Source organism: Hirundo rustica, chromosome W (assembly GCF_015227805.2).
Source record: "Hirundo rustica isolate bHirRus1 chromosome W, bHirRus1.pri.v3, whole genome shotgun sequence".
NCBI classification, from domain to species: Eukaryota; Metazoa; Chordata; class Aves; order Passeriformes; family Hirundinidae; genus Hirundo; species Hirundo rustica.
In genome coordinates this window covers 543969-567625 of record NC_053487.1, presented here as the reverse complement: position 1 = coordinate 567625, position 23657 = coordinate 543969, and the positions used below count along the sequence as shown (strand labels likewise).

Genomic DNA, 23657 nt, shown 5'->3' with positions numbered 1-23657 from the left:
AGTGGCTCAGTGTGGAACGTGACAGGAGCATGACGGGTATTGCTTGTATTTTTTTTTTTTTGTGGGGAGAATGGATGGAAGTTTTATGTGGAATATACATTGGTTCTGTCTGTAAGTCGACGATATGGGGATAAGGGGTTGAAGATGTCCTGGGGTGACTGTGTATCCCCCAATCATCTATTGGGTGCAAAGGGGAAGGGAAGCGCCATTTGTTTTTCCCCAGGAAAACTCTGCTCATCGGAGTGACCTTGAAGTGGGGGAGTTGGAACACTGCAAGATGAAAGAAGCTCTGTTGTTTTTTTTCCCCGGCAGTTAGTTAGTTTAGTGCTAGCGTTGTTAGACGCTGTAGAATAGCTGAAGCTTTTTGCTTTTTTTTTTCTTTTTCTTTTTCTTTTTCCTTCCTTTTTTTCTTTGTTGCCCTCTCCTCGGAACTGTTCCAACCTCTCCGGACTAAGGACCTGGGAAAAGCACCGGGGGCCTCCACAGGGGAACCACCCCACCAAGACCAGCCCTGCACATCTCCTTTTCTCTCCCAACGCCAGCGGAGACGGAGCGGTGGAGCACAGTGACGATCTTCAAGAGGAGACTTTCTTTAAGTTTGTTATCCCTCCGTAAGCGGCACGAAGCTCTTGTCATCAGGTATTGTGCTGGGAGTGCTTTGCCTGTTTAATAAACAGGTTTTTTCCACTTCTCTCTGAGGAAGTCTTTTCCCGAACCGGTTGGGGGAGGGGGGGGGGGGGCCCGTGGGAGGGTTTCTCCCAAAATCTGCCTGAAACCACCACACCAACATGATCTGCTTTTCTGACCAGGTGACCTGTCTAGTGGATGAGGGGAAGGCTGTGCATATTGTCTACCTGGACTTCAGCAAAGCCTTTGATACTGTCTCCCATGGCATTCTCATGGAGAAGCTGAAGCCCATGTCTGATGGGTAAAAAACTGTCGGGATGGCCCGGCCAAGAGAGTGGTGGTGAATGGTGTTACAGACAGTTTGTATCTAGTCACTAGTGGTGTTCCCCAAGGTCAGTGTTGGGGCCAGTCCTGTTTAATATCTTTATTTATAATCTGGATGGAAGGATCAAGTGCACCCTCAGTAAGTCTGCAGATGACACCAAGTTGGGTTGGAGTGTTGATCTGCTGGAGGGTAGAAAGGCTCTGCAGAGGGATCTGGACATGCTGGATCAATGGGTCAAGACCAACAGTATGAAGTTCAACAATGCCAAGTGCCAGGTCCTGCACTTGGGTCAAAACAACCCCATGCAGCACTACAGCCTGGGTTGATATCTGGCTGAACATGAGCCAGCATGTGCCCAGGTGGCCAAGAAGGCCAATGACATCCTGGCCTGTATCAAGAATATTGTAGCCAGCAGGATGTTGGGAGTTGGGTTTGTTCCTTTTTTTTCCTTATAAAATTTTACCCCATGAGTTGCTAGTGAAACATGATTTTAAAGAGGTAAGATTTTAGCTAAGGGTAAGAAGCAATTTATATTGATCAAGATGTAAGTTCTAGTATAAAACAAATATTCTCTTCTTCTATCTCTAAAATCATCTCTATCTCAAAAGAAATAGAGACCTCCTTTTTACCCTAGGAGAGAAGGGCTTACTCTGTTCAAAATTCTCAATTAAATCTCAGATCAGTCCACAACTTTTGACTAGAACCAGAATTCCCCCAAACAGCATTAATATATTACAAGAAATAGTCCATTTTTCCATAGTTTACACCAGAGAAGTCCAGCCAAAAATGTCCACTTCCTCAACCCCTTCTTCCAATAGTTTTTATCATTTCTTTCACTGACTGTTTCATGCTCTATGTTTTAAATCACTCTGTCTTCCATTGAGGAGGGAAGGGGTTAATATCTTTGCCCAGATTTTGTCTCCTTCGGCTGTGACTCACGGTGTCGAATTTCAAAGCCTTGCTGGTGATGGGGGGTGGGGGAAGCATGCCTTCCCCCACTTCCTGGTCCTATCCGAAGCAGACCTAGACTCAGAACTACTTCCTGGGGCCCGGGGAGGTTAATAATTATTAGATGCCCAAGATAGAGCTAACTGTTATGTTATGAGCTTGTTTATAGAAAAAGTGGAGTAAGTGAACCGTCATAAGAACAGATTGAAACCACTAAGAACAATGGCCAGCACCTGGACTTGGTATCAAATCAATCACGAAGCAGGGCACCTTGGATCGTGCCAGAGGGTCACAGAGACCTGATGAAGACTCTCCTGACTTCATCCTTTGAGACTACTGACCCAATTCAAGATCACCGACCCAATTCAAGAGAAGAATTGCGCACGCGTGAAGGACTAATAGCCTCATTTTAATACAGAGCGGGGATGGGAGGTGCTGGGGTTATGCATATGTATTGTATGTAAGATCTTGGAAAATAAATAGAGAGCAAAGAGCCTTGTTGGGGCGGCCACACCTTTCGGAGATGACTCCCGTGCCACCTGCTGGTGAATAAACATACCACTTTCTAACTTTAATTAGTTAGAGGGTTTTTGTCTGTGACTATATCGGTTTTCAATTACTCACTAGGAGACTAACTACTGGTGCTTAGATGGTGCTTGACCAACACAAAAGAGGTGGCCGGGGAGGGGGAAGATCAAGTGAGTTTTGGGGCAGGAAAAGGACAGAGCTGGGGGCAGCTTGGCTCTTCTTGCTCCCGGCATCGGAGAGAGGAGGCCAGGCTGCTGCTTGCTGCGGAAGTACACTGTCACCAGAAAGTCTGGTCCTGGGAAATCTACCATCATCTGCTCGTGTGCCCAGGAATTCTGAGCTCCTTCACCTGCCCTGCTGAAGCTGGGCCAGCCCTGTCCAGCTGTCACAGCTTCTTCAGCACTGCTCTTTTTTTGCTACACTGTATTACAAAAGTAGTATTACAAAATCGAAGGAGTTTAGATCTGCTGTTTTTACAACAAGGGGGCCTTTGTGTAGCGCTAAAAGAAAAATGCTGTTCGTATGCAGATCACACAGGAGTAGTAATCAATACTATGAATGAACTAAGGAAGCAGATAGAACAGCGGAAAAGAGAAAATGAAGCCCATCAAAATTGGTATGAAAACTGGTTCAACCACTCCCCTTAGTTAACCACACTGCTTTCTACTATTGCGGGGCCAGTAATTCTAGTGGCACTCGGGCTTACCTTTGGACCATGTATATTTAATAAACTGATTACTATAGTGAAAAGCCGGCTGGAAGCAGCACATCTTATGCTTCTTAGGACTAAATATGATCAGATACCTCAAGAAGAAAATTTAGAAACTTTAGAGTTAGCTAGACAAGAACTGCAAAGATACAGTGAACAAAAATAAGTAAGAACAAGAGAAATGGGGGAATTGTGATAAACATTAACTATTTTTTTGTTCACTGGAGATCAAATAACTCAAGATAACAGGAAGTTACTATGTCACTATCTAAGCTGATAGGCAAACAGACCCTTGCTCATTCCTTCTTTACTTGCTTAATCAGCTTTAAGTTTCAGGAATTCCAGCTTACAACTACAGCCTTCATCTCTGCGACCACCGAGGGACAGAAAGAGACCCTCCCAGCAACACGTCACACATACATCATCGGAGGAAAGAAGCAAGATAAAAGCAAGACTGAAAAATCTACCAATTCACGGCAGTTGGTGGAGCGAGACTCCCCTGCTGTCCAGCGCTGTATTTGCCTTTGCTTTGCCTGCTGTAATGTAATAAATTCCTATTGGAACTTTTCTTCGTGTTCATAGTCTATTACAATTTGGTGCCGTGACTCGGATCCACCTGCAAGATAGGACTTTTGGTTCTGCCTGGGGGAGCGCCCCGCCGATCAGTCGGCGGCCCTGGTAGACCCGATTCCTGTCTCGGTTGGACCGACGAACCTAAATTCAAAGCATTAGGCAAAGGAAGCCGGCAGACCCTATAAACTTTGTGCACAAAGGTCCGGACGAAGACGCAAGACGCGTGAGTATCTGTGTGGAAGATTCCGTTCGGTCTGGATCGGGTATCCTGGAGTGCTGCGAGTGTGTGTGTGAGTGAGAGGAGAACCGGCAGCTCGGATTTTCCAAGCGATTGTGGACCCTCAGTAGTGCGGTTCTCATTGCCCGAGAGGGCGTGAGCCACGAACAAGGGGAAGCGAGTGATTTCCGCACCACGCTTGTGTGAGGGCACTCCAGAAGATGGGACAGGGGAAGAGCAGGCCCTCTACTCCCATAAAACAGATAGCCCACTGGGGTTCATATTAGACAATTGGAAACATTACCCTAACACAGGGGGTAAAGATAAAGCTAAAATGATCCATTATTGTGTGGTAGTATGGGGTAGAAAGGAGATTTCCTGGAATATTTTTTAGCCTATTTTTGGATCATCAGAAGATTGGGTGAGGCAAAAACTCAACTTGTGGGTAAACACTAAAATTCCCTTTAGTCAGGAAGAAAGTGAATATGCTAATGTATGGGTTACAAGACCTGGGGGTGAAGTGCTCCTGTTTCCCCTCAACAAGGGAGGACGAAAGAAAGACAGGAGTAAAGAGGAAGAAGCCTTACTACTCCCACCTCTTTACATACCCCCTCAGAACCCCCAGATTCCAGATGCACCTCCAATGGAGCCTCAGGAAGCAGGGAGTAATCCCGAGCCCCCCGAGGAAGTGCAGGGACCCATAACCCGAGGTCGGGCTGGACAGCATAACCTATATCCCCTAAGAGAAATGCCTGTGGGGGGGGGCCAGGGACCTCACCCAGCGATAGGGTTTGTTTCAGTACCTTTGAGTTCTGGGGATGTTCGGGAATTTAAGAGGGAGATGGGGAGCCTCCTGGAAGATCCTTTAGGAGTGGCCGAGAGACTGGACCAATTTTTGGGACGCAGTATTTATACTTGGGGCGAGTTGCAAGCCATATTAAATATTCTCTTCACGGCCGAGGAAAAAATATGATTAGACGAGCAAGGATGCAGATATGAGATTCACAACATGCACAAGGACCTTTAGCAGACACCAAGTGGCCTTTGCAGGATCCCAATTGGAATCATCAGCAGCAGGATCACAGAATCAATATGCAGGATCTGAGGGGGATAATAGTACAGGGGATCCGGGAAGCGGTGCCTAGGGGGCAGAACATCAACAAAGCATTTAATGAGAGACAGAAAAAGGAGGAGACACCTACGGATTGGCTAGAACGCTTGAGAAAAAACCTGCAGATGTACTCGGGCTTAGATCCTGAGACACCGTTAGGGCAAGCACTACTAAAAACACAATTTGTGGCTAAATCGTGGGAAGATATCAGAAAGAAGTTAGAAAAATTAGATAATTGGCAAGATAGAGACCTGGATGAGCTATTGAGGGAAGCACAGAAGGTATATGTGAGGAGAGATGAAGAGAGTCACAAGAGACAAGTAAGAATGATGGTGGCAGCAGTGAGAGAAACTAGGAGAATTGATGCCCCTCCCAAAACAAGTCAAGTGGCCCAGAGAAATGGGGGAGGGGTTCCCCGGGTAGAGAAAAAGGATGGAGGCGTATGTTTCTACTGTGGAAATAAAGGACACTTTCGGAGAAACTGCAGGAAGTGGCTCAGGGATGAGAGAGTCTTCAAAGAGGACTGACGGAGTCAGGGGCTTCATTTGCTGGGGACACGGAAACATCAGGAGCCCTTGATAAAATTAAAAATAGGTCCTCAGCAGCAGGAATTTGAGTTTTTAGTAGATACTGGAGCTGAGCGATCGACAGTCCAGGTACTACCGGAGGGATGTAAGATATCAAAGGAAACTGCTCAAGTGGTAGGGGCAAAGGGGGAGCCCTTTGAAGTCCCTGTTATTAAGAATGTACTGGTGGAATCGAGGTCCAAAATGGGAATAGGGAACCTTCTGCTGGTACCAGAAGCAGATTATAATTTGTTAGGGAGAGACTTAATTATAGAAATGGGTATTAATATAGAAGTAGTAAATGAGGAAATCAAAATAAAACTCTGTCCCTTGAGGGTAGAGGATGAGGAAAAAATTAACTCAGAAGTATAGTACACTCCTGATAGTGTAGGAAGGTTAAATATACCCCCCTTCTCGGTAATCATTAAAGATCCAGAGACACCGATAAGGGTTAAACAGTACCCCATCTCCCCAGAGGGAAAGAATGGGTTGAAGCCCGAGATTGAGAGGCTACTAAGCAAAGGACTATTAGAATCTTGCATGTCTCCTTTTAATACCCCCATTTTGCCAATAAAAAAGGCAGATGGATCATACCAGTTAGTGCATGACCTAAGAGAAGTAAACAAAAGGACAGTAGCTCGTTTTCCGGTGGTAGCCAACCCTTACACCCTGCTAAGCAGACTTAGTCCCGAAAAACAATATTATAGTGTAATTGACCTTAAAGATGCATTCTGGGCATGTCCTCTAGACAAGAAGAGTAGGGATTACTTTGCATTTAAATGGGAAGACCCAGTCACTCATAAGAAACAGCAGCTAAAGTAGACCGTGCTCCCCCAGGGGTTTACGGAATCTCCTAATTTGTTTGGACAAGCTTTAGAACAGATTTTGCAAGAATATCAGACTGGAGAAGGAGTGACCCTTATCCAATATGTAGATGACCTCCTGATTGCTGGGGAAACAGAGGACAAAGTACGGGCAGAAAGCATTAGATTACTCAACTTTCTGAGTGCTAAGGGGCTCAAAGTATCTAAGGCAAAACTACAATTCGTAGAAGAAGAAGTAAAGTATCTTGGGCATTACCTAAGGAAGGGGGAAAAGAAAATAGACCCTGAAAGAGTAAAGGGGATACTATCCATACCGCCTCCAAAGAGCAAGAAGCAAATTAGGCAGTTGTTAGGTCTCATGGGGTATTGCCGACAGTGGATTGAGAACTATAGCACCAAGGTTAAGTTTTTATATGAGAAATTGAGCCAAGGAGGGCTAGTGAAATGGGATGAGAAAGATGACAAGCATCTGAAAGCTCTGCAGCATGATTTGGTCAATGCCCCTGTGTTGAGCCTACCCGATCTGAAGAGACCCTTTTATCTATTTGTAAACACAGATAGTGGGACAGCTTATAGAGTACTGACCCAGGAATGGGCTGGGAAAAAAAAACCTGTTGGGTACTTATCTAAGCTGTTAGACCCTGTAAGCAGGGGTTGGCCTACATGTTTGCAAGCTCTAGTAGCCTGCGCCTTGCTTGTGGAAGAGGCTAATAAAATCACTTTCAACGGGGAACTGAGAGTATTATCCCCTCATAATATCCGGGGAATTTTGCAACAAAAAGCAGAAAAATGGATAACGGATGCCCGACTCTTGAAGTATGAGGGAATTCTATTAGACTCCCCAAAATTAACCCTGGAGGTTACAGCCTTACAAAATCCGGCCCAATTCTTATATGGAAGGCCAAGTGAGGATGGATTAGCCCATGAGTGCTTATCTACCATAGAAGAACAAACCAAAATAAGACCAGACTTGGATGAAGAAGAATTAGAAGAGGGGGATAGGTTGTTTGTAGATGGCTCATCGCGAGTAATTAATGGAAAAAGGGTCTCTGGCTATGCAATAGTTGCAAGAGAAGGACTTGCAGTTATCGAATCAGGCCCTCTAAGTAGATCTTGGTCGGTACAGGCCTGTGAACTTTATGCTGTACTGCGGGCATTGCAGTTGTTAAAAGATAAATCAGGTACCATCTATACTGACTCAAAATATGCCTATGGGATTATACACACTTTTAGAAAAATATGGGAAGAATGGGGGTTGATAAACTCCCAGGGAAAAAACCTGGTTCACCAGGATCTAATCAGGAAACTGCTGAAGGCCTTGAGGGGACCTAGGAAAATTGCTGTTGTTCACCTGAAAGGGCATCAAAAGGGATTGGATTTTAAAAGCAGGGGAAATAATGCAGCAGATCAGGAAGCAAGAAGGGCTGCTTTGCAGACGTCACAATCTACCCCCCAGGAAGATCCGAAGGCTGAAAGAAAAGAGCGTGAGAGCAGAGGGAATTTGCAAAAGATATATAGCTTTACTATGCAAGAAAAAGAGAAAATGAAAAGAATGGGGTTGAGAGAAGACCCAGAAGGGGAATGGCAACTTCCAGAGAATAATAGAACTGTACTGCCTAAATCCATAGCTATGGATATTATGAGGAGAATACATAGCAAAACACATTGGGGGGCACAAGCATTAGTAGATCAATTTGCCACCAAACATATGTGTATTGGGGCAGATGACTTGGCAAAGCAAGTAGTGAGGGGGTGCGTTACCTGCCTAAAGGTAAATAGGGCCAATTTAAGAAAAACCTTAATGGGGGGACGACCTACAGCATACCGGCCATTTGCTAACATCCAACTAGACTTTACTGAGTTACCAAAGACTGGGAGGTATAAATATCTATTGGTAATAGTAGATCACCTAACCCATTATGTAGAGGCATTCCCTACGGCAAAAGCAACGGCACAAACAGTGATCAAGACCCTATTAGAGCAGATTATTCCCAGATATGGGGTCACAGAAACCATTGACTCGGACAGAGGCCCTCACTTTACATCCAAAATAATTAAAGAAACCATGGCAATAATGAGAATACAATGGGATTATCACACCCCCTGGCACCCCCAAAGTTCAGGAAGAGTAGAAAGAATGAATGGGGAAATTAAAAAACAATTGACCAAACTCGTGATTGAGACCAAACTGTCATGAGTAAAATGCCTACCATTAGCATTGCTAAATATCCGGACACAACCTAGATCGGATATGGGAATATCTCCATTTGAAATGTTGTATGGAATGCCCTACAATATAGAGGAACCGCAAGATCATCCAAAGTTGAGGGATCAAAATATGAATGTATACATTACCAGCCTAATGAAATATAGGGAAAATCTATGGAAAAAGGGAAGGTTAGCTCAGAGACCCCCACTAGATTTAAAACTGCACCAGGTGCAACCAGGAGATTGGGTAATGATAAAGTCCTGGAAAGAAGCAACCTTGGCCCCACAATGGGAGGGCCCTTACCTTGTATTGCTTACTACAGATACTGCAGTCAGAACAGCAGAGAAGGGATGGACCCATGCTAGCAGAATTAAAAGGCCAGTGAGCAAACCGACTCCTGAGTGGCAGGTGACAAGCAATCCTGGAGACCTGAAGTTACGGATCCAGAGGAGAGATCGTCAATGAATGGACACCGTGTAGAATATGCACCAGAACCACACTACACAGAGGAAAAATTAATTTGTAACTCTGATAAGGTGTAGAGACCCAGAGTGCAATTGTTATCCTTTTGTTTGTTATATTTGTAAAATCTGTGGGGACAGGTGGTGGAGTCATTGTAGGCGAGGACCCCCCCTAGAGGAATTTGCAGCCCCTGTTGGGTATTGCAGCGGAACATAACTGATTGGATTCTAGAATATAAAGTTAAATATGAGGGATTAGTAGAAGAATCAAAAGAGTAGTGGAAGATTTTTGCATTAGAGATTAAACCAAAATATTATTGTTATCACCCTAATGAACCCATCCCGTTCATAGCTGAAATTGTTGACTGCACCTGCCACACACGCCTAAAGGGAATCCGGTGTGATACACCCCCGGTTAAGTATCGGAACTGAGATTCCTATGTCAAGAGGCAACAGAGTCGCCCCCGGGGACCTCCTGAAGAATATCCCTGCTGCCGAGAAGATAGTACCCCCCGTGGCTCGAGGCAACCGAGTCGACGGGAAAGGCAGAGGGGTAAAAAGCTGTGGAGGAAAGAAACCCCAGGGTAGGACAACAAAACAATATTTGAGGAATTGCCTCAGGAATAGGAATAAGAGCAAAGACCCTGGGCAGAGAGACAGGTTGCAGTCTATGAAATGGAACAATCCTCAGATATACTCCCATTCCTATGCCCCCAATGATGCTCACCACGTGACCCAGCCGATTACTTTTCTTTTGCTGATGTTATACTTGAGAGGGATTAATGCCCTAGACAATCTACCACACCAACCCTTTAAATGGTCACTATGGCGATGGGATGACAATAAGATTTTGCAAACTGTAACTACTGTAGGAGCACCCAGTTTCAGAGTAGAATTGTGTGCTCTGACCAACATAGATCATTGTGGAAAAACACTGAACCTAACGGGATTTTACATGTGCCCAAGCTCAAATCACGGTAAAGGATATTGTAATTATCCTGGGGAATATTTTTGTGGATATTGGGGCTGTGAAACAATCGCCTCTGACTGGACACCCAGGGGAGGGCATGATAAATATTTGCAAGCAGACTTTAGACCAGCAGGATGCACAAAGCCATGGAGGGGTCCTTCAGGAGAAATAACCTATATAGGGGACTGCTCGTTTGTTTATCTCAATGTCACCCAACCAGAGAAACAAGAATGGCTATTAGGTAAAAATTGGGGAGTTAGACATTGGGAACCCGGGAGAGATAGGGGGAATATCATCCAAATAAAGAAGGAACCCGCTCCCCATTCGCCAGAGATGGGGGGGGGGAAGTGTAGGACCAAACCCAGTACTATTAGTAAGGCAGAGCAGGACAAACACTGCAAATAGCAGGGGATCGGGAGAATTAACAGTGCCTCAGGCTGATGCCCCTGAAGAAGCCTCTAAATATGGTACTCTGTGGAAAATAATGCAAGCTAGTTATGGCATTCTAAATAGAACAAACCCTGATTTAACAAGAGAATGCTGGCTTTGCTATAACATCCGACCTCCTTTTTATGAAGCCATTGAGGTAATGGCTAAAGCAAGAAGAATAAATGGGACTAATCCAAAAGAATGCCTTTGGAAAAAGACTAAAGAAAGTACTCAAGGAGTAACACTCTCTCAAGTAACCGGACAGGGACAGTGTGTGGGTACTGTTCCCCCTAATAGAGAACATTTGTGTAACATCACTGTGAAAAACCCCAAGCAAAAACAAAAAGCAGATTGGTTGCTCCCAGCTCCCAATACTCGATGGGTTTGCCAGAGTATAGGAATTACTCCCTGTTTATCTTTAAAAATTTTCAATCACACCCATGACTATTGTATTCAAGTAACTATTATACCAAAAATTACTTATCATCCAAAAGATTATGTCCTTAAACAGCACACAACCCCAGAACACCACCTCATGAGAAGAGAACCTTTCACCGCCTTGACTATAGCAACTCTTCTAACTGTAGGAGGAGTAGGAGCTAGAACAAAGATAACCTCATTAGTCAACCAACAGAAAGAATTTAGAGCACTAAGAATCTCTGTAGATGAAGATTTAAGTAAAATAGAAAAAGCAATTGATGGGTTAGTAAAATCAGTAAGATCACTGTCAGAAGTAGTATTACAAAATCGAAGGAGTTTAGATCTGCTGTTTTTACAACAAGGGGGCCTTTGTGTAGCGCTAAAAGAAAAATGCTGTTCGTATGCAGATCACACAGGAGTAGTAATCAATACTATGAATGAACTAAGGAAGCAGATAGAACAGCGGAAAAGAGAAAATGAAGCCCATCAAAATTGGTATGAAAACTGGTTCAACCACTCCCCTTAGTTAACCACACTGCTTTCTACTATTGCGGGGCCAGTAATTCTAGTGGCACTCGGGCTTACCTTTGGACCATGTATATTTAATAAACTGATTACTATAGTGAAAAGCCGGCTGGAAGCAGCACATCTTATGCTTCTTAGGACTAAATATGATCAGATACCTCAAGAAGAAAATTTAGAAACTTTAGAGTTAGCTAGACAAGAACTGCAAAGATACAGTGAACAAAAATAAGTAAGAACAAGAGAAATGGGGGAATTGTGATAAACATTAACTATTTTTTGTTCACTGGAGATCAAATAACTCAAGATAACAGGAAGTTACTATGTCACTATCTAAGCTGATAGGCAAACAGACCCTTGCTCATTCCTTCTCTACTTGCTTAATCAGCTTTAAGTTTCAGGAATTCCAGCTTACAACTACAGCCTTCATCTCTGCGACCACCGAGGGACAGAAAGAGACCCTCCCAGCAACACGTCACACATACATCATCGGAGGAAAGAAGCAAGATAAAAGCAAGACTGAAAAATCTACCAATTCACGGCAGTTAGTGGAGCGAGACTCCCCTGCCGTCCAGCGCTATATTTGCCTTTGCTTTGCCTGCTGTAATGTAATAAATTCCTATTGGAACTTTTCTTCGTGTTCAGAGTCTATTACAGTTTCAGCTAGCTAGGGCAGAGAAGTTCCCTGGACTGTTTTGTTTCCTTTTTTTCTTGGAACTGTTTAAACCTGCTCTGGACTGAAAAAACCCAGGGGATCACTGGGGGCTTGCACCTGCGGCCCATCGGGGCCTGAACCTCAGCATTTTCCAGCAGCGCCGGAGGGACTGGGACTGATAAAAGACTGAGAGAGAGCTGCGCTACACCTACGGCAAGAACTTTCTCAATTTACCATCTCACTCCAGAATGAGAGGTCTTATTGTTTCATATTATTCATTCTTTATACTTGTATGCACTTTGTTTGCTAAGTAAAATAGTTTTTTCCACTTTTCTCTGAGGAAGTTCTTTACCGGATGGGTTGGGGGGAGGGGCTGTTTGTGTTTGCTCCCCGGAGGGACCCCATTCAGGGGTTTTCTCCCAAATTTGCCCTAAACCAGGACAATCCTCTATTCCTAGAGAGGACCTGCCCCTCCCTAGTAGATACCTGTCTTTCAAACCAAGACACAGGACCAGGGTAGTGATTTGCCCCCCTGTACTCAGCACTGGTGAAGCCACACCTCAAATACCATGTGCAGTTCTGGGCCCCTCACTGCAAGAAAGACATTGAAGTGCTGGAGTGAGTCCAGAGAAGGGCAACAAAGCTGGTGAAGGGTCTAGAGAATAAGCCCTCTGACAAGTGGCTGAGAGTACTGGGGTTGTTTAGCCTGGAGAAGGGGAGGCTCAGGGGAGACCTTACCGCTCTCTACAACTACCTGAAAGGAGGTTGCAGCCCAGGTGGGGGTTGACCTCTTCTACCAGGTAACTAGTGACAGGACAAGAAGACATAGCCTCAAGCTGTGCCAGGGGAGGTTCAGGTTGGACATAAGGAGAAATTTCTTCATAGAAAGGGCTGTTAAACATTGGAATGGGCTGCCCAGAGAGGTGGGAGTCACCCTCCCTGGAGGTGTTCAAGAAAGACTAGATGTGGCACTTAGTGCTCTGGTCTAGTTGACAAGATGGTGATCAGTCAAAGGCTGGACTCGATCTCAGAGGTCTTTTCCAACTCAAATGTTTCAGTGAAATAGCCCAAAATGGGACCAAACTAGGGCCTTAAAGGGAAAGTTGCACCGGGGGAGGTTTAGATTAGATATTAAGAAAAATTTCTTTATGGAAAGGGTGGTCAGGCATTGGACCAGGCTGCCCAAGGAAGTGGAGGAGTCATCATCCCTGGAAGTGTCCAAAAAATGTATCAATATGGCACTTGAGGACATGGTTTAGTGGTGAATATGGTGGTGCTGCTGGGTTGATGGTTGGACTTGATCTTAGAGGTCTTTTCTAATCTTAATGAATCTGTGATTTTGTGTAAAAGAAAGCCTCTTACACATCAAAAAAAGAACTCTAGTTTTAACTTGCTATCTATATTACCTTTACAGGAAAATCCCTAGCTATTGAATATTTACAGAAATCCCTGCCTCCCCGTACTATCATTCCTCTAAATGATACTTTGATCCCTCTCCTGCACTTAGAGTTGGGCAGACCTGAAAAAAGGTTACCTCTAAGCTAAACTGTATGTGTATAAAAAATCCCCACAAATCAGAAAACACCACATCCTCCATTGAATATATTCTAGGTAAAGTGATCACAGAGACTCATTCAAGATTTTCACTGCAAAACCCATTAACATTAGGCATAACTAATACAAGACTTCATGACAATGACCTATGCAACTTCAACAGCTAGAAGTCTTAAGAATAAAAAACAAGTTCAACTTTGGTTCACCTTCCCAATCTCATAGCTTAAGTTTACAAACAGTTGTTTTATGATCTGCTTTTAATAAAAACCAAAAAAATCCTTACATTTTGCCTTCATGTGGATCTTCTTCTCTTCCCTAATAGGAAAATTAACATATTAAGTGCATGACAACAGTATGCTTGAGTTTAAAAAAGTAAACTTCATAGGTTAAGACCTTCTGTAGAAATAAACAACATTAAGAAGTTCAAGACATTTTTCAACTAGATGGCTAATTGCACAATTCATGTAAAGAGGTTTTCAAATTCATTCACTGGAATTCAGTGGAAATTCAGCCATAATTATTATGATTATTTCAAAGGTTTGTTTCTGTCACTCTTCAAGTACTTCTTTACACGTGGTAACTTAAATTTCAACTTTTGTGAACTTCAACCACTAATGTAGAAATTTATAGTTAGATACTCTTACCCTACCATTTCAATTTAGCCATTCACATCCTGATATAGATGTGAGAACAGGTAAAGCAAACTCTACTGATAGCAATATACATATGCTGCAAAGCAGACATCATCAAGACTCCAAAGCAATGGTGAATTACTTTGAAAAAAAAAAAGCATGTGGGAGGATGTGGTGGGTGTTTTTGTCCACTAAATCATCTCCTATCCTGCAGTAAATCAATTATCGTTGTCACCAGATTAGCTTCCTGACTTAGCATAAGCCCTTCTAGGTATAAACTCATCAATATTTTGATATCCACACTTGGCCCTTAAAAACAACAAAAACAAAGACATACGACAAAATTTGAGTCTATACATTTATGAATATTTCATAGCAAACAAACAAACAAAAAGAATGTAACTGAATGACTAGCAAGTTATTTATCAGAACTGGTGAGTTTAGGAAACTGCTTAATAAGTTCACAGTATCATTCATTTGCACATGAGCATTTTGGATAACAAGAAGAGGTACTTTGGATATTAAATTAGACTTAATGGTTTGTTAAACTACTTAAAAACTGGCAGATTCAAATACTGCAAGAAGGTTTAGAAAAGTACATAAAGTCGGTCAGCTAAATGACACTGGTTTAATTTCAATGTTAACTTCTACACACAACTAACAAAAAATAAAAATCAAATCTCAGTTCTGCAACAGATTTGAATATAAAATTACTTACTACTTCTTCTACCAGGTCTTCTACTATAAGACCTTGTTCATCTGTCCGTAGGTTTGTAACCCACATCCAGCCATCTTCCAATTCATTATGCACAATAAACATATCTCCTTTAAGGAAACTGAAGAGAGTTACAGTAATATATGTTAGAAGTACAATCATAATATAAAGTTTAATGAACACAGTGAATTCTTGAGCATAGTTTCAGAAAAACATTTGAGAAGATCTGACCATGAAAGATATATTTATTGGTATCCCAAGCACATCATGTGCATTTTTCACACAGTTTAAGTAGATATGAATATCACATGAATGTTTATCTTTCTTTATTTTACATTTAGAATCTAATAGATACTTTAAAGTACACTAAGGATGCATAAAACAGAAAACACCACAACAACATTAGAAGATAGTAACATTCTTTTATCAAGAGGGTCCAAATATTAAACACGGGTAAAAACAATCAACGATTTCCTTAATAGTCTAAAAAAATAATATTTCTATCAAAACCTAATTTTGTATAATAAAGCCTATGGAATATCTACTATTTAAGTATTTGGATATGAAGATAAGTGCTAAAAAGAAGATACAGAACAGTTCCTTGAGAAGACATGCAAATAACTACAAATAAGAGTATAAATACAAAGCATTAAAACATTCAAAGGAGTTTCATTACTGGAGGGTTAGTATAAGTTATTCCTTAAGTGTAATCCCAATCTCAGGTATACTGGTTTTCACTAGAATAGAGTTAAATTTCTTCATAGTAGCTCCTATGGGGGGGGGGGGCAGACTGTGCTTGGGGACTGGCTGGGCATCAGTCTGTTGGTGGTATGCAACTGTTTTCATTTGCATAACTTGTTTTTCTTGGGTTTTATTCCCCTCTCCCTTTGTCAGTTGGTGGGTGGGTTTTTTTCCCTTACAACATTTTTTTAAAATTTATTTTTAATGATTAAAACTGTCTTTATCTCAACCCACAGATGTCTCATTTTTACCCTTCCAATTCTTCCCCCATCCCACCAGGAGGGAGGGAGCAAGAGGCTTTCGGATGCTTAGCTGCCATCTGGAATTAAACCACAACAGTCCTTTATGGTACCCAACAGGGTCCTCAAAGGGTTTGAGATAGTAACAGATTTTACCAGAAGGTATTAGAAGGAGCTTATATCTGTTAACAGTTGCTGGGCCCAATATTGATCTGTTTTAAACATTAGTTTACCTGATCTGTGCCATGCTCCCTTTTTTACTGTACATGTTAAAAGACTGGTTTTGGCTTTTGCAGTTTTCTGTGCTCTGTAGCACTTAATGGTGTTTTGCCTGGGATATTTATTGCTAAAACACTAGCTTTGAGCTTAATCTACTATTTGGGCTCTGTACTGACTCCATTACTTTACTTTGGGAACTGTCTCATGGAGACAAATAACAATTACACTTCCTCCAAGAGGATTTTCATGGAAAAAATAGAGAATGGCACCTTCACCACCTTCTTATGTGATGCTTTCTCCCTCGTTATAACAACTCTCCAGTATCTTAAACATTCTTGGGTAATGAAAATACTCCTTTTGGTATTTCTTAGAATATTGTTTTGGCTTTTTCCAAGGTTAAGAAGCAATTTAGGAATATCACCCAGACACCGTGGCAGTGTGGTTATGGGTGGCAAGGTGTCTTGGTTTAAGACAATTTAAGAGATGGACACTCTAAAATGAGTTACATCCCCTTATAGTTTTAACCAATCCCTTTCCACCAATAAGGAGAAATGAATACAAGTAGATATAAGTGAAAAAATAACAATTTACTAAAAAAAAACCCAAAATAGCAACAGGCAAAAAAATAACAGTAATAGGCACTAGTTACAAAGTTTCTGAAATCTTGCAGATACCCCAGGAACAAAGAGAAACTCAAAATGGCAGAGTAACCCCTTCCCCAAGATGGCACCCTCCGCAAGCAACCATGTGTGGGGAGGCAAAGGGAAAAGATGGCAGACAAACCCTGCTTGGCTCAACCTTCCCCCGGAACAAAAAAATGGGAAGGTAGGAGCTTACAAAGCAGCTCTAGTGGCAGATGGGAATTGCTAGCATATGTGAGGTCAGTGCTGCTGCTTGCTGCCACCTCCTGCCACCCACTGGACTGTGCCAAGGTTGGTGCTGCTGTTTTGGGTCCCAGTTCCGATGGGGAGGAGGAGAAGAAAATGGACTCTTGACCATGGATGAGTGGTGGCTCAACCCCAGCCCGGTTCCAGCTTTGCACTGCCAGTAGGTGTTGCAAATTTCACTCTGAAACAGTTTTTGATTGTGAAATGCAGCTTTTCAGGTTGCTACTGTTTCGAGTAGAGCCAAAAGGCAAGAAGGAGCTCTGCTTGAGCAACTTTGACTTTGTAAAATTGCCCTGGACACCCCCCCCCCCCCCTCACAAGTCTGTTTCTGGCTGAGCTGCCAGGCCTTAAAGAGACAGTAACATTTTTGAGGCACAGATAGATATAGAAAGCAATAACATTTTGGGTTACCCAGGACACAAGGCATGTAGGAAAATATGGGAATATGGGCAGGTATCTAGAATGGTTGTCACCTCCAGTGCTCTAAGACTTCACTCCCAGATCCTGATGAAGTGATAGAATGTTTGAAAAAAGATATTCCAAAGAGGCACAACTTATCACACTCTACTGGGGCCTGGCCTGCACCAACTAACACTCTTTAGAACTGTTCAGCACCCTGAAGGAGAAGGTCTTCTGGATCTGAAGACATACCAATAGACACTGATTAAATCAGAGACCCAGCCTTCACATATATCAGTCACCTCTATAATTTCAAAGAAACAATGAAAGTGGAAGTCAACTCATTCAGTAAGGGATGAAGAAGCTTCTCCTAAGAAGGAGCAGCAGACCAGTTACAAGAACAGGAGACGAAAGAAGGAAATCATAAATGAAACAGAAATGATACAATCCCTATCCCTAAGCAAGCAGCAAGATATGTGAAGCCATCATCCAGAAGAACAAATTGTCAGCTAGCTATTCTGATGCTGGGATGTTGGAGCCAAACATCAGGAATTAGAGGGTAAGGGAACCTAGCAGCTGGGATCCCTTGTTAGGAATAAGGTCACTGACAAAAGGATTGTAAAAGGGGCAGGAATCTTCAGTCTTTGGAGGCAGATTCCATCGAGTGTGGACAGATATCCCATTAAGGAAGGTCCTACAAATTCCCAAAGCAAGGTGACCACCACTGGGGGAGGTATCCAGTATCTGAGGGAATTAACTGTGGTGGAGGTATATGACAACCAGGCATCCAACGAGCTGTGTGAAATCCCATACACATGGCCCGTGGTGAAAGTTTGTATGAAGTGCACCAACACTGTACACCAACAACCTGGCAGTAATGAGCTGGAGAGACACAAAAGCACCAACTGTGGTTGGATTGGCTAGCCAACTTGAGATTTCAAAGAGAATCTTACTTCCTCCCTGGGTCTCGGCTGTGGAGAAACTGTTCCAACAACCATCCCAGCAATTAAAGAAGGATAAGTCTTCCTCACCCATAGTGAGCAACATCTTGGCTATTAAGAGTCAACCTTTTTGTGTTCAGGGAGAAGTTTATCAATGACACACACCACATGCCACCCTGTGGTTCTATCTGCCATGACCAGGAGGAGGACATAAGGAAGTGGGACGGTGAACCTACCCGGAGACTAGAAGCTCAAGTACAAGAAGTGCAAGAAAAAACAGCAGAGAAAAGGCATCCATCCAGGAAAATTACTGCCCCAGTGTCTGTTGGTACTTAGTTGCTGGCTAGGGTTAAACTATAACATCAGGTCATATGAAAACTGTGGAAGATCAAACAGCTACAGAAGCTGAGCTGGGTAGTGCCACCAACCTCCTGGCCCTGGTACAGTGGGGAAGCCATGGGAGAGATGAACTCAAGGCAAGAGCAAAAGTGAAGACATCATGTCTGGTCACTTTGACCGCTCTGATGAGAGAAGATGTAACAAGGACATTACTGGCGCAATAAATGTGCCAAGAATGCAAGAATGTAACAAGGACTTGATAACCGAAAAGACTATTACTAAGGGAACAGGGGCAAAGGGGTCCAAGTGGAAAATTTTGTATGAAACTTAAGAGACCTATAAATATTGTGTTTAGTGTAATAAACTGGCTTTGCTTGCATAGCATGGTCCATGTCCTCTCAATTCCAGTGAAAACCTGTCACTGGAGCACAGGGGGACTTCTCAATCAAGTCAAATGATGCATCAGGGATACAGGAAATAGCTACACAGTACTGAAGTTCATCAGCTACCAAAATTAGATAGCAATTTTCTACTGAACATCTCTTGAGAGGGTGTGATAGATGCACTCACTGGGTGAACAGTATTAATTACCATTTAATAATTGTTTAATCATTAATAAAACCCTTTTAGTTAACCCTACAATGATGACTTCTTTTAATAATTCATCTGTGACAGAGAATAGCAAAAAATGCATTGAGCACAAAGTAAAAAGCAAGAATAAAAAAAGCCTAATGAAAATACTTAGAATGAATTCAGCTACTAATGAACCTAAATCTTAACAATGTACAATAGACAGCACTCATCCTATATCAGTTGTTATTGTTTGAAATGCTTCAAGCTTTCTAAATATTAATTATGACATTAAAATTAAGTCAAGATTCCCTGAAATACATAACATCTTCAAGAGTATATTACAAGAATATAATATGTTAATTTGACCTAAAATGGTGTACTTTGTACCAGTTTTGCTATGAACAGACTATTTTACCATGCAGATCTCAGAAACCTAGCCAGACACATAGAACTTTACAATTTCCTGTAATTCTTGTTACCATAGCAGAGTAATGAAATACTTTTTCCTAAGTTGGTAGGTGCAATTAGGCATTTACTGGACTTGATGGACCCTATTATGCATAAGAATAGAAAGAAGCCCTACTTTCAATACAAAATTAGGGAGTTCCCTCTTGTCTTACTACCTTATTGTATGCTTAGAAGAAGGTCTTCTCAAAGATGAGTATCCTCAGTGTTTTTTATAGAGATCAGAATGGACTGGATAATTTTTCACCCTGATGAGGATATAAAGCTGTCATATATTTTTCTCTATAATCTTAGGTTAATAGTCCTATCAAGAACCTTATTGCTAATTACACCACCATGTTCTATCAACTTGTGAAACCAAGACGGTCTCATCAGAAATTACTACAAACATCTTTCAAATCTGGCTTTTTTTTTTTCATCTGGAAGAAAACTGGTATCTCAGGAAAGCAGTATTAATTCCAAGCAATTAATATATGTTCTTCCATTCGATACAGGACTGTTGGTTTTGCATCTTTTCCACATATTATATATAGTGGAAGGAAAAAAAAAAAAAAAGGCATCATACCTTTAACCTCCCAGAGCATTAAGTCTAAGATGCAATTGGAAAGTATTTGCATAGTGAACATATACATAAATCATTAGATTTTATAAATACTCCAAGAATTTCACGTGTTTCTACCTTTCATTAAAACATACCTTATTTCATCAGTTTCTGGCACTTTGGTGTAAGGTAGAATTGCTCGAACTCTCCTTCTGTCTTCCACAGGCTACAATTTTAGAGAAGAGTTCAAAGATATTAATTTTCCCTTTCATTCTAGTGTAGCTTCCTCTCCCCAACATTATGCTATCCTGAGGCAAAAGACTGGTAATAGTAATTTGTATCCCTTTTCTAGTTTTAAGTTTTTAAAGGGTCAAAAATAGTAAGAGCTGGAAATGCTCTATTCCTAAAGTTATCTACAAGTGTTCATGTCTTCATTTTGCTTCTAGCCCTGTAACATTATCAGTCATGTTATCTCCAAAACTCAAGTTACCAACAATGTAATTCACATGAAAGAGCACTTTACAACTTACTTCCTCTTAGTGGAAATTTGTGACAATTTAACATTCAGAAACATCTTTATTCGGGGGGGGAAGGGGGCATTACTCATGCTGATAATTACTGATATTGTCTTAAGGATAGTCACTTGAAAGAAACAGCTTTCAGGAGCTTTGGTTATTTCAAGGATGTGTATTTCAAAATCTTTGCTACAAAACAGTAATATTATTTTGATATATTAAGTGTGTAAAACTCTACCTTATAATGGTAATCTTTAATAGCCAAAACCCACACATTTTCTTATTTCAGTTTACGTACGATATTATTATTACATTTGGAGATAGCTGCAATACCTGACATCTAGCTTTCTCATTAGATTTTTATTAAAAAACTTTTTTTTTATCATTAGTTTGTATCAGTAAAACCTTCTTTATATATTCATTATACTTCACCATATGCTGAGATAGGTCTAGAACTAGGGGGAGCCATCTACAAGGCTTTTTTGATAGAAAACTATGAATATCAAATGCAAGATTAATGATATTAATATTTAAGTAAATGACATTTTAAAATTTTACTACTTGCCTCTGGAGGTGCTACTGGAAAGAATAGATTTTCCCCCTTCAGTAAACAAGACACATGACTGTAATAGCCAATTAGGTCTGAGAGTGAAGCAAAGCGACGTCCACCAATGTAATAATCTCCACACATGGCAATAATCCTGTTAATAAAGAAAAGGAAGCGTGACAGAAGAACTTTTGCTACAAACTGTTGGGATGGTTTGGGTTTGGGATTTTTTTTTTTTTTAAGGAAATTACAATGACATTGAGTTGCTAAAGCAGGCTGTCTATGTTCAAAATACAATATTACAAACTCACTCTAAAAATGTTAAGAGCTACCTGGGAAAGCAACTTTGAGAAGGGTGAAAATACTGACAGAGGGATTCAACTATTCCTTTAGTTACACAAAAGAAAAAAATGAACAAGACATTTGATCTACTTAAAAACTATCATTTTTTGGTAAAAATTCTAAAATTATCAGTTTTATGAAGCTTACAGAATGCTGAAAACAGTTTCCAATAAGTTATGTAGTAAATGGGAAAAATGTCATACTTCCACCAGAACCCTTTGTTGCAGTGTCAAAATAATAATTTTTAGGATCATAGAATCAGGTTGGAAAAAAAACTTAAATATCATGGGTTTTTTAAGATAATGGGACTTAAACATTAACCCAGCACTGCCAAATCCACCACTAAACCATGCCCTTAAGCACAACATCTACACATCTTTTAAATAACTCCAGGGATGTTGACTCCACCAATGCCATAGGCAGCCTGCTCCAATGCTTCCCTTTCAGTGAAGAAATATTTCCTTATATCCAATCTAAACCTCCCCTGATGCAACTTGAGGCCTCTTCCCCTCATCCTATTACTTGCTACTTGGGAAAAACAGACCAACACCCACCTGGCTACAACCTTCTTTCAGGTAATTCTAGAGAGCAATGTCTTCCCTGAGCCTCCTTTGCTCCAGGCTAAACAACCCCAGCTCCCTCAGCTGCTCCCTATAAGATTTGTGTTCCAGATCTTTCCCCAGCTTCATTGCCCTTCTTTGGACACACTCCAGCACCTCAATGTCTTTCTTGCAGTGAGGGGCCCTGAACTGGACACAGAATTCAAGGTGCAACCTCACCAGTGCTTAGTAAAAAGGGACAATCACTTCCCTAGTCCTGCTGGTCACACTATTCCTGATATAGGCCAGGATGTCATTGGCCTTCTTGCCCACCTGAGCACACACTGGCTCATGTTCAGCTGGCTGTTGACCAGCACCTTCAGGCCCTTTTCCACTGGGCAGCTTTCTCGCCCCTCTTCCCCCAGCCTGCAGTGTTGCATGGGTTTGTCATAACCCAAGTGCAGAATCTGGCACTTGGCCTTGTTGAACTTCCTACAACTGGCCTCAGCCCATTGATCCAGCCGGTCCAGATCACTCTGCAGAGCCTTCCAGCCCATCAACACTCTCACCCAACTTGGTGTCATGTGAACTTACTGATGGTGCACTCAATCTGCTCCTCCAGATCATCAATAAAGATATTAAACAGGACTTGCTCCAGTACTGAGCCCTGGGGAACACCACTGATGAATGGCCACCAATTGGATTTAACTCCATTCACCACCTCTCTCTGCTCCCAGCCATCCAGCCAGTTTTTTACCCAACAAACAGTGCATCTGTCCAAGCCATGAGCAGCCAGTTTCTCCAGGAGAATGCTGTGGAAAACTCTGCCAAAGGCTTTACTGGATTTGAAGTCTAGGTAGACAACATGCACAGCCTTTCCCACATCCACTAAGTAGGTCACCCCTTGTCATACAAGGAGATCAGTTTATCCAAGCAGGACCTGCCTTTTATAAATCCATCCTGGCTGGGCCTGATCACCTGTTTTTTTCTGCATGTGCCGTGTGATGGCACTCAAGATGATCTGCTCCATAATCTTCCCTGGCACCAAGGTCAGACTGGCAGGACTGTAGTTCTCCAAATCCTCTTTCTGGCCATTCTTGTAGATAGACATCACATTTGCTAACCTCCATTCAATCACAGAAAATTCTGAAGGGCAAGATGAAAATATAAAGATTTTCCTCCCCAATATTTTATATCACTCAGCAACTCACCAAAAAAATATACTACTACAGCCAAAAAGTATTTTGTTTTGATGGACTCATACACTATCTGTCAATCATATGCTGCATGAGCATATGCCCATATCCAACTTGGGAGGAGGGGGATTTGGAGAACTTTCACCTACAATATTGGTATTTCAGTCAAACAGAAATAT

At 41.9% G+C, this 23657-nt stretch overlaps 1 protein-coding gene across 1 annotated transcript in view; it reads right to left on the bottom strand.

Annotated features, from left to right (window-relative positions):
* The window catches only part of LOC120764944 (ras GTPase-activating protein 1-like), a 133283-nt gene that overhangs the window by 91211 nt on the left and 18415 nt on the right, over positions 1-23657 (bottom strand). Inside the window, exons 3-6 of the mRNA XM_040089119.2 lie at positions 21420-21555; positions 20495-20565; positions 14999-15116; positions 13932-13963 (exon numbers count right to left, since the gene is read on the bottom strand). Coding sequence (XP_039945053.1) covers positions 13932-13963; positions 14999-15116; positions 20495-20565; positions 21420-21555 — 357 coding nt within the window. The remainder of the gene's footprint in view (positions 1-13931; positions 13964-14998; positions 15117-20494; positions 20566-21419; positions 21556-23657) is intronic.